Source organism: Polistes dominula, unplaced genomic scaffold (assembly GCF_049000335.1).
Source record: "Polistes dominula isolate Pdom_NZ unplaced genomic scaffold, Pdom_raw_medaka contig_24, whole genome shotgun sequence".
Lineage (NCBI taxonomy): Eukaryota > Metazoa > Arthropoda > Insecta > Hymenoptera > Vespidae > Polistes > Polistes dominula.
The window spans coordinates 2,879,104-2,891,583 of record NW_028301150.1 but is presented as its reverse complement, the minus strand read 5'-3'; the positions used below and the strand labels follow the sequence as shown (position 1 = coordinate 2,891,583).

At 30.3% G+C, this 12,480-nt stretch overlaps 1 protein-coding gene across 1 annotated transcript in view; it reads left to right on the top strand.

Annotated features, from left to right (window-relative positions):
- Gycalpha99B (guanylate cyclase 1 soluble subunit alpha 2) overlaps nt 1-11,058 on the top strand; it is a 30,279-nt gene extending 19,221 nt beyond the window's left edge. The window contains exons 4-11 of the mRNA XM_015317764.2: nt 5,254-5,599; nt 7,146-7,512; nt 8,054-8,233; nt 8,635-8,773; nt 9,351-9,517; nt 9,636-9,779; nt 10,247-10,401; nt 10,533-11,058. Of these exons, the coding sequence (XP_015173250.1) occupies nt 5,254-5,599; nt 7,146-7,512; nt 8,054-8,233; nt 8,635-8,773; nt 9,351-9,517; nt 9,636-9,779; nt 10,247-10,401; nt 10,533-10,728 (1,694 nt within the window). The 3' untranslated portion in view covers nt 10,729-11,058. The remainder of the gene's footprint in view (nt 1-5,253; nt 5,600-7,145; nt 7,513-8,053; nt 8,234-8,634; nt 8,774-9,350; nt 9,518-9,635; nt 9,780-10,246; nt 10,402-10,532) is intronic.
- The last annotated feature ends 1,422 nt before the right edge of the window (nt 11,059-12,480 follow it).

The window sequence follows — 12,480 nt, the reverse complement described above, 5'->3', positions numbered from 1 at the left end:
CATTCGCTGCAGATAATTTCATTTTCGTGTCATCTCAAAATATATCTCATATCAATTGGACATTTGAAATTATTTCCATTTTAAATATATTACATCGATTTGTACTGAAATTTGTTAAATTCATGCATAAATTTACGTCAATACGAATTATTGTGATGTAACGTTAGAATCCTCGCTCGTAGATCATCATTGATCGAAACTACTAAATCGTTTTGAAAGAGTTTTATAACTATCATTCCTCTTGCAAAGAAACTTTGCACGAACAAATCTTTTCGTACGATCTGATTTCGATCGGTTGAATGAAAAAGCGAGAAAGAGAGAGAGGGAAAGAAGACCAGAGAAATAGAGAGAGATGGACGAGTGGATAAAAGTAGATAGATGCGATCAAAGGACGGATATCGAAAATTGACGTTGAATCTGTCCATCGAGAGTGAATTTTACTTTGAGATCTTCGAGAGTATGTTAACCTAATTTGCATTAGACCGTCAAGTACTGCGGTTACAATTAAGCACTACTCCAGGACCGTCCCATTAATCAGCTGCTTGATTTGGATTGGTCACTCGATATCCAGCAAACAGTAATGTACACAGATTTGTCTTTGGCAATCGGAATTCAACATTAGTAGCTAATGTTGACGAACAATAGGAAATAGAGTATGGTAATAATCATAGTATAAGAAATTTGACCACGAAAAATCTGTCAATATCCTTGATTTCTAGATGCTAAGTTTCCGTTCACATTTAAGTTCGCCATTGCGGCCAAGTAGGAAATTTATCTTTCGTGTAGTAGAACGTAATGGTTCGTTAAACTAGTAACATGGTACGATACTTTATAAGCGACCCTTAGAGAACCGACGGAATTTCCAGAGACACCGACAATAAACTTAGGTTTGCACGAAACTGTGACAGATATTGCCGATGGGTAGAACCATACCGTACCGGAACATTGCTCAAAGTCTGATGGAGATGAAATTATTTATGATCTGTTAAAAGAGTAAATATGTAATCAATTTTCTATGTCACGTATAATAATAAATTATTTTATTTTTCTATTGAACTTTTGAAAACTTTAACGTTTAAAGCAAATGTAAAACCTCAAACAACTTTTCATATTAAGTTAACCGTTTTAATTAAAAAATTGTGGTTTGAAACATTACTCTTAAATGCTAGAATCTATCCATTACGAAAATGTTTATCTTTTGTTCATTTATTGCAAATATCAAAGCATCGATTTGCTGAAATAAATCGCGATTAAATAAACTGACATAAATAAAATCACACTATATGCTTTTCTAGATAAAATCAATCATTTCGATTTAGCCAATACTAACGCGAACAAAATTTACAGTAATTAATTGAATAGTTAATTAAATGAATCAGTGAGAAAGGAAGATACTATCAAAACCTAGTAAATCCACACACAATAAATCAAAAATAATTTTCGAAGAAAATTTACTTGCTGTCACGTTGTGATAAAAGATATAGAAATAATGTTTATTATTAGAATTTCTAAAAAGTAAATCAAATATTATGAAAGATAACAAAATCAAAGTAGGTACTTATTATTTTGTAATGAAAAGGTAGAAAGTATGAAAGGATGTAATTTCTAGTTCTCGAATGTAAATGAAGAATTATTCTTTAATACGACAAATGATTAATTAGAATATTAACGGAATATTATATAAAATTGTCTTTTTTACTTTCTCTTTCTCCTCTCTTTTACGGGTCCAGTCATTTCTTTACTAACACTTTCTCACACTATTCAATACTATCAAAGAGGTCACGTCTTTTTACCACCTCTCTTTGCTGACTTCAATAATCGGCTGGGAACTAATAATCCAACGTGACAAGACCGATGGCTGATATTATATGAAATTGTGAATATAGCATGCAAAGGTGTATTATGGAGAAAATAAGAAAGAAATACAAAATATAATATTGATTAGAAAACCGATAGAAATGAATTACAATTAAAATGATTATGGTCAGCGGTCATTGATTACCTGCAATTAATTTTGCGATTCTAATTGAAATGAATGTCTATTAAAATTTTATTCACCAGTAACACTTATCAAAGTGTTTTCACGTCGAGATATATGACAAAAGAGACATTGAAAAACAACAGAAAAAACACACACACATAAACACTCGTAAATACAACACAATATCAAATGAGAGTCTGATGGCCCATTTCGTCTTCTATATATACTTTTCATCCCCTCTACCTCGTCATTTCCTTACATTCTTTTTCGAAATTTCCCGACAATTCCCGATCATAAAAATCCTTATTCTTCATGTACTTTCGGATCAGGAATGTTCGAGAGGTCTCGGTACGATCACAGACTAAGTGTCAAATTCAAAAACAAAACACTCGCGTTCTTGATTTCTTTAATTCTACAATACACTCATACACTCATACAAAATAATTAATATTTAGTTTTCTTATCATCTTTTTTCACTCATACAAATACTGTTCACTCTTTTATATTTCTATTATTTTAGGTATGTTCAATGTATGTCAATAGTTATGTAATTTATGAACAACAATTATAAATTAATTCTGTTTATATAATGATGAATATAAAATGAATATAAAATAAGGAAATATAAGATTAAAATTATTTTTTTCTAAATTAAAAGACAGAATACTTTTGTTTAAACAATTATATACTACCAATATAACCATAATCAATATAAAAATCATATTATATGTACCAATAAAAAAAAAAAATTTCATTATTCAAGCGCTTAAGATTAATTTACAAAAAGGAAAAGAAAAAAAAAAGAATTGTTATTTATAAAAAAAAATTTTCTTCTTGTTCGTTGGTTATGTCAAATTTCGATCAAAGAAAAAGATTTTTAAACATGAATCACATCTTTCGTAAGCACTGTCCTTCAGATTTCTCGCGAGGAATATTTCTCCGTTATTCACGGTGTCGTGATCAGCTGATATTTGTAAACACGACGAGAACAAGTAGTTCGTACTGCGGAAACACTCCGAGTAATTTCTCGAGCGGAAACGGAACTTTCTGCTACGACGTGAGGCATGGTTCTCAAAACTTTAATCCTACTTTTATTTCCTTTTTTTTATTTTTTTTTATTTTTATCGAGAACGTATGTTTACCCATGTAGGTACAGTTTTGTCGAATGATTTCCAGTATTGTTTTACAAACGTAAAGATATAATCCGAAAATGGAATCTCGAATTATGGATATTCGCTAATGCGATAGACTCGTATTCGCTCATACGAAAATTTCCTAGCAAATTCGCGGATTGCTTTTGCAATATGGTTTTTTTTCCCTGAATTTGACTAACTGAAACGATAAATCTAAGATAATATCGTTACAGCATTCGGATATACTGCTACAAAGAATATAAAGCGTGATAGTAGGGATGACATACTGATTTTAATTTACATAATAATAAGAAAAACGTGAGCTCGAAATCTGGATTGTACTCGAACTGATATTTTAAATTTACATATATGCCTGTGAATGTATATACATACGAAATATATTGTTAGAGAAAGAAAAAAGAGGGAAAGAGAGATTAAAATATTTGTTGGAAGGTATACATTTTATTTGTCTTTAATTTAACTTTAATATTTTTGAGAGATTATTGTTCATATTCGATCTCTCGCAATTCCCTAACTTTGATATTTGTAATATTTATCATAAAAATATATTAATCTGTAGAATGAATGTTGCAATAACAAAAACAAACATAATCCATATGTGAATTTCTTCAACGATTTGTCGATAAATTGAATATCAGTTTGGAAATTCTAGTTAAACGTATCGATTCTTGCAACGACGTACGGTAAATATTAAAAGTCCAATCTCTCTTTTGACGGTTGGATTTGCTATCTGGAAAGGATACAGATCTGATAGCAGTATTGCGATTGTGATAAAATCTCTAAAGGTAGAAAACTAAAGGATAGATGTTTACAAACGCTCATAAATGCTCTTTTGTCTTTTGTCTCTTTTTTTATACGTTCTTATTGTAACAGCTGATGGTTCGACTGACATCGAATAAAATGATTTTTCCTTTGAGGAATACAATTTTACATATATAGAGATACGTTCATCGAGTTGAAAATAAAGAAAAACGAAAGAAAGAAAGGATAAAGGAAAAGGGAAAAACAAATAGAATGAGGAAAAATTTCGTGGAAATTTTACCGCACGATTTGAGGAGCCCTCATCGCGAGATATTCCAGATGGATGGTCGTCTGTGATGCATGTTACCACGTATTACCTCGGCCGTTATCGATTATCGAGTTTTCTCGCGCGAGTGTAATGTAAAATAATATAGTAAGGAAGCCATCGGTTAAAAGACTTTGGTCGCATCTATTTTCGGAATCTTATGAGGGATCTGCAAGTACTGGCCTTAAAACGGGTAAAGAATGATGAGAAATTTTTCGATGAAAGAAGATAAAAAAAGATAGAAAGAAAACAAGAAAGAGAGAGAGAGAGAGAGATAACTCACTTTTCTTTCTTTCTTTTTCTGAAGAACTTACTGTACGACTTCTGAATAAAAAACATACTCATCTCATACTTATTTTCACAATAAACGTTAGCTTTCTAACAAATACAACCAGTTTGGTATTAAATATTAAATCTGAATGTATCTTACTCTTGGGAATTTAAGAATCCTGTTAGGTTAAAATAAGAATGGCGGGTTAGTTTCTTGGGCTTTAGGAAACGACTTTGGAATCGAAATTTTCTCTTTATTCTGTGAGACTATCTTATAACGGATCTTATATTACCATATGAATCGATTGGTGTATATATTTTTTTTTCTTATATCGACAGGCAGTATTTATATGTAGATTAAATTCTACTTATAGATACAGTTGTTGGAATAATAATAAATACTTATATACTTTAAAGTCGTTTTAAATAAAATGTTAAATACAGGTAACCCATCTATAACTAAATAGGTTTCTAAAAAATGCCGTGTTGTATGAAACAGTATTATACAAGATCGATAGTTTATTATTCCTTTACGTCATTATTTTGATAATTTGATTTTTGAAAATGTTGAACAAAACCATGTTATCTAGTGCTGTAAAATTACAAAGTATTGTACAAACTTTTTCTCAATTTATTAAAGAGTATTATAGGATGTCGTGTTGTAGAAGGATTACTTGTATATACCGTCGATAATGTAAACTCTAAATGACTAACTTTTAAGATACACGAGAAGAGTTAAAATATTGACAAGGTAATTTTGTTTTTTATTTGTATTTTTTCAGAAGTCGACGTAGATGCATTTCTTGATGATCTAGGACAAGAATTGATCAATACCGCATGCGTCGGCCTTCTAAGGCGGGCTTTTCGATGTCTTGGGAACGATCTGACAGCTTTCCTGACAACTCTCGATGGCGTCAACGACGTCGTTCAACATCAGTCCGGCTCAGATAACGAGGCTGAGTTCGTGTGCATCGCGACACCGGAAGCATTGGAGTTACATTTCACGACCGATTACCCGTCCGTCGCCTATCTTCTCGTTGGCAGCCTCAAGGGCATCGCCAGACAGTTTTATAACGACAAAGCTGATGTGTACATATTGCCAGATCCTTATAATTCCAAATTTTTTAGGTAATTATCATCAATCCTTCGATACGATTCATTTAATCTGTTAAATGAAAAAAAATGAATCAACCACTCAACATTCATTTCTCTTCTCATAAAAGAATAAATAAATTAAATTCTTTTTTTTTTTTGTAGATTTTAATAATTCAAGAAACATTATACATTCCACTTTTGAATATTACGGTTCATTAATTTATACGAAGTTTCCGGTTCCCATCCTACATATTTTATATTTAATTAAAAAATTTTAATATATTCAGGATCATGAAGATCTTTCTAGTATTATAATTTTTGGATTTTTTTCTATTTGGTTAAGTGATTACACTACTTTAATACTCGGAAAAACTAGCATGAAAAGAAAATTTTTTTATGCTACTTAAAGAATATAATTTAATTTCTTAAATCATAGTCAAAGAAATTATACATACATTTGTAGATAAGTAATATATAGAATAACATTTGCATCAAATTATTAATCGATAATCTCTCGAAAAATTTTGATCTCTCTGTATTCTTACATATTTTCAAGATATTTTAAATATTTTCACCGTAGTTATAACCTGGATAGTTACAAAGAATCAATACATTTGTCGAGTCAATCGTATACTGATATCACTGAAATTTGTCTAGGGAATTTAATTCACAGAGGTAATGGAAAGGCTTTTAAATTTTAATGACAATACCGATTGTTTTATCTTGTTTATACTGATTTGCCAATAAACAAATATTAATCGATGGTATGTTGCAAATATTTAACAGAAAATATTTGAACAGATTAAAATTAAAAAAAGTCGGCTCTGCACCTTCAAGTATGTACCACGTATTCGCTATTGAAGTTTGAACGATTTCTCTATAACGTCAATTAAATTCCCTCGTCGAATTCTTTCGAAGATGACAATTAAAATATAGAAAAAATAATTTTATTAAGAAAAAAAAATTAAGAGTTCTTTATTCAATCATGATTTTAATTTGCATAATATAAATCGAATATATATAAACACATAATTTCTTCTCTTTATAACATTGCAAGTAAGTTAACGATTATAACATTAGTAAGTAAGTCTCATTACTAAACGAGTATGTGGAATATGAAATGCGAGATCAAATATGAATTTACGGAAATTATAGTTCCCTGAAGTACAGTTAATAAATAGATATATAAGTACTAAGCATAAACTTATTGACGAGCATCACGTATAGCTGATAAAGTAACAATTAATGTTTGTAAACTCACTTACCATTATTTTTGATAGTTTAATTCAATCTTAAAATTATATCTTTTTGCTAATAAGAATAAAAACATTTTTTTCGAAACAGAGAACACACTGTAAAAGCATTGTTTTGTCTGTACTATTTCTTTCTCTCTCTCTCTCTCTCTCTCTCTCTCTCTCTCTCTCTTTTATTCATTCTTTCTCTTTCTTTCATAATTTCCCTTTGAAGAAATTTTCTATGGTAGAGTTACTGTCAAAAAGATATAAGTACTTAGATTAAGATCGAAATAACTTTTAAAGACTAATATATAAGATTAGCTAACGGTCGAGTTATCTTTCAGATATCGCATCACTCCAGAACGATATAGTGATCGAATCGACGACGATTCCGACGTAGTCACGCCAGACTATTTCCGTCCACTCTCCACCGAGGCCAGGGACCTTCGATTGGGGGTGGCAAGCTTTTGCAAAGCTTTCCCATGGCACTTCGTCGTTGATAGAAACTTCGAGTTTGTCCAGCTGGGTGTCGGCTTTATGAAAATCTTTGGTCATTATTTGGATCGCCTTGGAAGGGAAATATCGACGTACTTTGCGTTCACTCGACCACACGGGATTACTTTGACCTTTCAAGAGATTCTGAAGCGCGCGAACACGCCATTTGTTCTAACATTACAAAGGCCACACGGTGCTGAGAAATATCCTGCTGAGGTATAAAATTCCCCTATGAGTTTACAAAACTTTTACTTTGTTATACGTCCACAGTTAATAATACTCCATATAATACGAATAAAATACAACTTTAACATAATATTTTACTTTATTTTTACAATTTATAATTATTGTTAAGTGTTTTATAATTGTCAGATTAAAAAAAAAAAAAAAACGTTAATACGAGTCGTTGATAAGCATGAAAAATTCGTAGTAATAAATTAATAAAGTAAAGAAGCTTGTGAAAATTCCACTAGATTTATTAACATACTACGTTTGATAAATTTATACCACAACATCAAAGTGGATATCATTGATAGTCCTATTTATACCACATACGTTATTCTGCAGACAATATCACCCTGTACAATCTAGTAATTCCAAACCACAATTCGAATAGTTAGAATATATCTCTAATCGATTCTAGTATCTGTACTAATTGCACGAGATCTTACTGTATGATTATAATAAATCTCGACATGCTAAAGAATAAAACAAAGATAATAATTGACCGATTATTTATTTTCAATTCTATTTTTAGGGTTTGGAAATGAAGGGTCAAATGGTTCACTGTCCGGAATCAGATTCAATTTTATTCGTCAGTTCACCTTTCCTTAACGGATTAGATGGTCTCACAGGAAGAGGTCTGTTCATTTCTGATATACCATTGCACGATGCGACGAGAGACGTTATCTTAGTGGGCGAACAAGCGAGGGCTCAGGTAACAAGTCACGTATTTATTTTGTCAACAAATAAAATTTGATTGCACGTTGAAACAAGTTCGTAAAAAGAATAATATCCACTCTACGCTTGATATGAGAACATTAAGAAATCCTAAGAAAATAAGTTTATGTACTTTTCCGAGTAATAATACACCCCTGAAATGTGAAAGGAAGTAAATCAATATAGCTACATACTCTCCTTAATCTTATGTACTCTTTCATAAAGCCATTTTAATGGCTCGTGCATTTGTATTTACTGACAAGTAGTATCTATATAAAGTCATCTAATGTATAGTAAATTAACATGAGATATGATATGGCTCATGTATCTCTAACGTTGAATGTTAGTAAGAAGATACTGTGTTAGATAAATTAAATACATGAACGTATTTGCTTATAGGATGGCTTGAGAAGACGCATGGATAAACTAAAGAGCTCTATAGAGGAAGCTAATAGAGCGGTCGATGCTGAAAGAAAAAAGAACGTTAGTCTACTTCATCTTATATTTCCACCGGATATAGCGAAACGTCTATGGTTAGGTAAGTCATGGACATTGGTAAGGTAGAATCCTGTAACTTAAAAAAATGAACTTGTTTCAAAAATAATTGCAACAAATCATAAATCAATAATTGCATATAAGCTATTTTTAGCATATTAAAATTATTCATTCGAAAAATCGTCAATTGTATGAATTAACAAGTATGTGAGAAAAATATTATAAGGATATTTTATTATCGATTTATGATAAGTCAGAGAACCATTTTAAGGGCTGATAGTAATGACGTAAAGGGAATAAGATCAAAAAGTATTTAGAATTATATAGAACATCAAATGTGCACTTTTCGTGTAAAAAATTCATCTTAATTAGCACCGGGACAATCGATGGGAGATATTAGATGAAATACTGTATTTTTTGACAGTATTTTTACCTTTCTTTGATAGTTTGTACTGTCATCGGGTTAATCACCTGCTATTACCCACTGGTGGTCCAATTGCTAACTAAGATAAACTTTTTACACGAAAAGTGGACTTCTCTGATGTTCTATAATTCCTATATTCTTTTGATAAGATTTTGTTTCAAATAAAATAATTCGAAATTTTACATTTCTTTTGCAGGTGAAACAATCGAAGCAAAAATGTATTCGAATGTGACGATGCTTTTCAGCGATATTGTTGGATTCACAGCTATTTGTTCAACAGCAACTCCAATGATGGTTGTCAATATGCTTCAAAATCTTTACGAACAATTTGATATATTTTGCGGACAATTGGACGTATACAAGGTTTGTTAACATTTCTAATTGATCATTAATAATTGCAATTTATATCTATAACACCTGATGTTTAAAAATGGTCTATATGTATAAAAAATATAATTTTTTTAATTCATTTTGGTATCAGGTAGAAACAATAGGCGATGCTTATTGCGTGGCGTGTGGTTTACATCGAAATACAAACACTCATGCACAACAAATTGCCTGGATGGGCTTAAAAATGATACAAACGTGTACACAACATTTAACGCACGAAGGAAAACCTATCAAGGTAATAATTACATTTAATTATCGAAGAATTATCAATTCGATTTCTGTAATATACGCATGAAAGAAAATAATTGTGTAATCAATTATTTGTTTCGCTCTAACAAAATTTAATATAAAATTTAATATGTTTAATGATCATGCTAATGCGTATAAAAAAAAAATCAATAATATTATTTATATTAAATTACTTATCACATTGTTTATTATTTCAATCTCGAAGATTATTAAAAGTTTTTCCATTAAAAAAGTATCCATTGTGCTTGTTGATAACAAACGACCACTATGATACGTAAAATAAAATAAAAGAAAAGATTTCTACGTTAAAATTAACTTTTAAAGAAATCTTTGCACATTTTTTTTACTTTTCTTGCACGTTTTCTTATCAAATCGAAGGATAACTCTTCAGATATTCATGAAATCAATCGTATAACTTACTTCGAAACGTTATTATGATATAATATTTTTCAGATGCGTATTGGTATTCATACCGGAATGGTATTGGCTGGTGTAGTTGGTAAAAAAATGCCAAGGTATTGTCTCTTCGGGCACAATGTAACGCTGGCTAATAAATTTGAATCAACGAGCGAACCATTGAGAGTTAATGTCAGTCCTACAACTTATTTGTATGTATAACGAGGAAAACAATTTCTTGTTTTATATCACTCAGTGCAGTTTTTAAAATATAAAACATATCAAATTGAAATAGTTCATTTTGTTTATGGTTATTTCTAACGATGACATTATTTTATTATAGACACTTAATTAAAACATCAGGATTCATTTTGGAACCGCGGACCAAGAATAATTTACCGAAAGAAATGCCAGCAAACACACCAGGGACCTGTTACTTTCTCAACGGTTACCAACATAGTGACATTGATGTAAGAGAATCTTTGAATGCTCATATCCAAGCTGCGATTACAGAACTTGGAATTTGCAACGACACATAAAAAAAATCTTTTTAACAATGACAAACAAAAAGAAAGGAATCTTACGAGATGAAAAACACGCATCAGCTAGCCTCTTCTCTCTATGAACTTTTCCAATGATTTCTTTCGAAATCGAGAAATAAAATAAATGATAAATTAATCGACTTTAATCAGAAAGCTAAGCGCGAAGGTGCTATATACTCGATGTTGTACTTCAGGTACGACAACGGTAATTACAAAAGTCCAATGAAAAATCCTATGTGGATACTATTTATACGCAGAGTTTTAGGTTGAAAAAAATGATTATATACTTATGAACAATACGACAAGTAAACTCTATGACGAATTAAATATTACGTTGTTTTGTTAATTTACCACTTCTACTGTTCCTTATTATCCTAATCAAATTATTATTATTACGTATATTAAATAAATTTTGAAGAAATCGAAAGAGGGAAAAATACTTGAAATTATCTTAAATAATAATAATAATAATAATAATGATAACGTTTAGATAGAATCGAGGAATCATAAAATTCTTTTTATCCAAGTCAATAACAAAGTTAGTTTCTTTGTGTGTAATTTAATATAGATTGTATCTTAATTTTATAAGTTTTTTTAAAAAAACTGAAAAGACTATATACTTGTGTATAATTTTATTTTTTTTTATTTAATTATTTATGCAATAATCACTAGTCTTGATAGACAATTACAGCAATCACGTATTCGCATAAGCAATAATGAAAATATTATGATTTAAAAGGATTTTTAACCATAATTATTTATTTATTTATTTCGCATCATATAAACATAAAAATAGAAGAGCATTAAAATTCAAAAGTACCCATCATGAGAACTACCCTAATGTATATAGGTAGGTGACTATGCTTTACAATACACTCGCACATTGTCAGCACTTCTTTATGTATGCGGAAGCATGTTCAGACCATTCAACGTTAGTATCATTCTACTAAACTTTAGAAACTGACGATAATTTCGATGTAAATATCATATTCTTTTTTCCCATGAAAACATCCTAATAATAACAATGATAACACACACTACTTTTATCTTTTGAAATATTTCATAGATATATTGTATTTTTAAACTATCAAAAGATTGAGCATATGATACAAACATTTATAAATCATTCTGCATATACATACATCAAAGAATATATGAACGTATATTAAAAAAAAAAAAAACAACTAGTACGAATGCCATCATTTCTTCATCTACTTTTGTCATTAATGGAGATAAAGAAAAATAAAAGTAAAGCAAAAGAGAAAAGGCGTATTTGAAACATCGAAGAAAGAAGGAAAAATATGGGAATGGGTTTTATAACAAAGAAAAGCAATATAGTGCAAAAAGTACGCGGATTCCTCGCATGTACTTCTCTTATACACGGCTACGTGCTTCTGTGAAAATTTTTCTATCTTTTTCTCTTTTCTCTTTTCCTTTTATTTTCTTTTTTTTTTTTTTTTTTGCTTCTCTACCGCGACACATTTCACGGCCTATCTCATGGACAAAGAAATTAAACATCGAGCCTCCCGGCTATGGCGCATAATCAAACGGCACTGCAGATACTCGCGAACTGGTCCTTAGAGTGAGAAAAAAAAACAAGAGAGAGAAAGAAGAAATAAATAGAAAAAAAAAAGAAATAAAAGAAAAAACCGGAGGAAAGAATTTGGTGCTCGAAGAAATCAAGTCAGAAACGTCAAGATATTGTATATATGCATGCATGCGAACATGTACGTGTTCATATATCACATA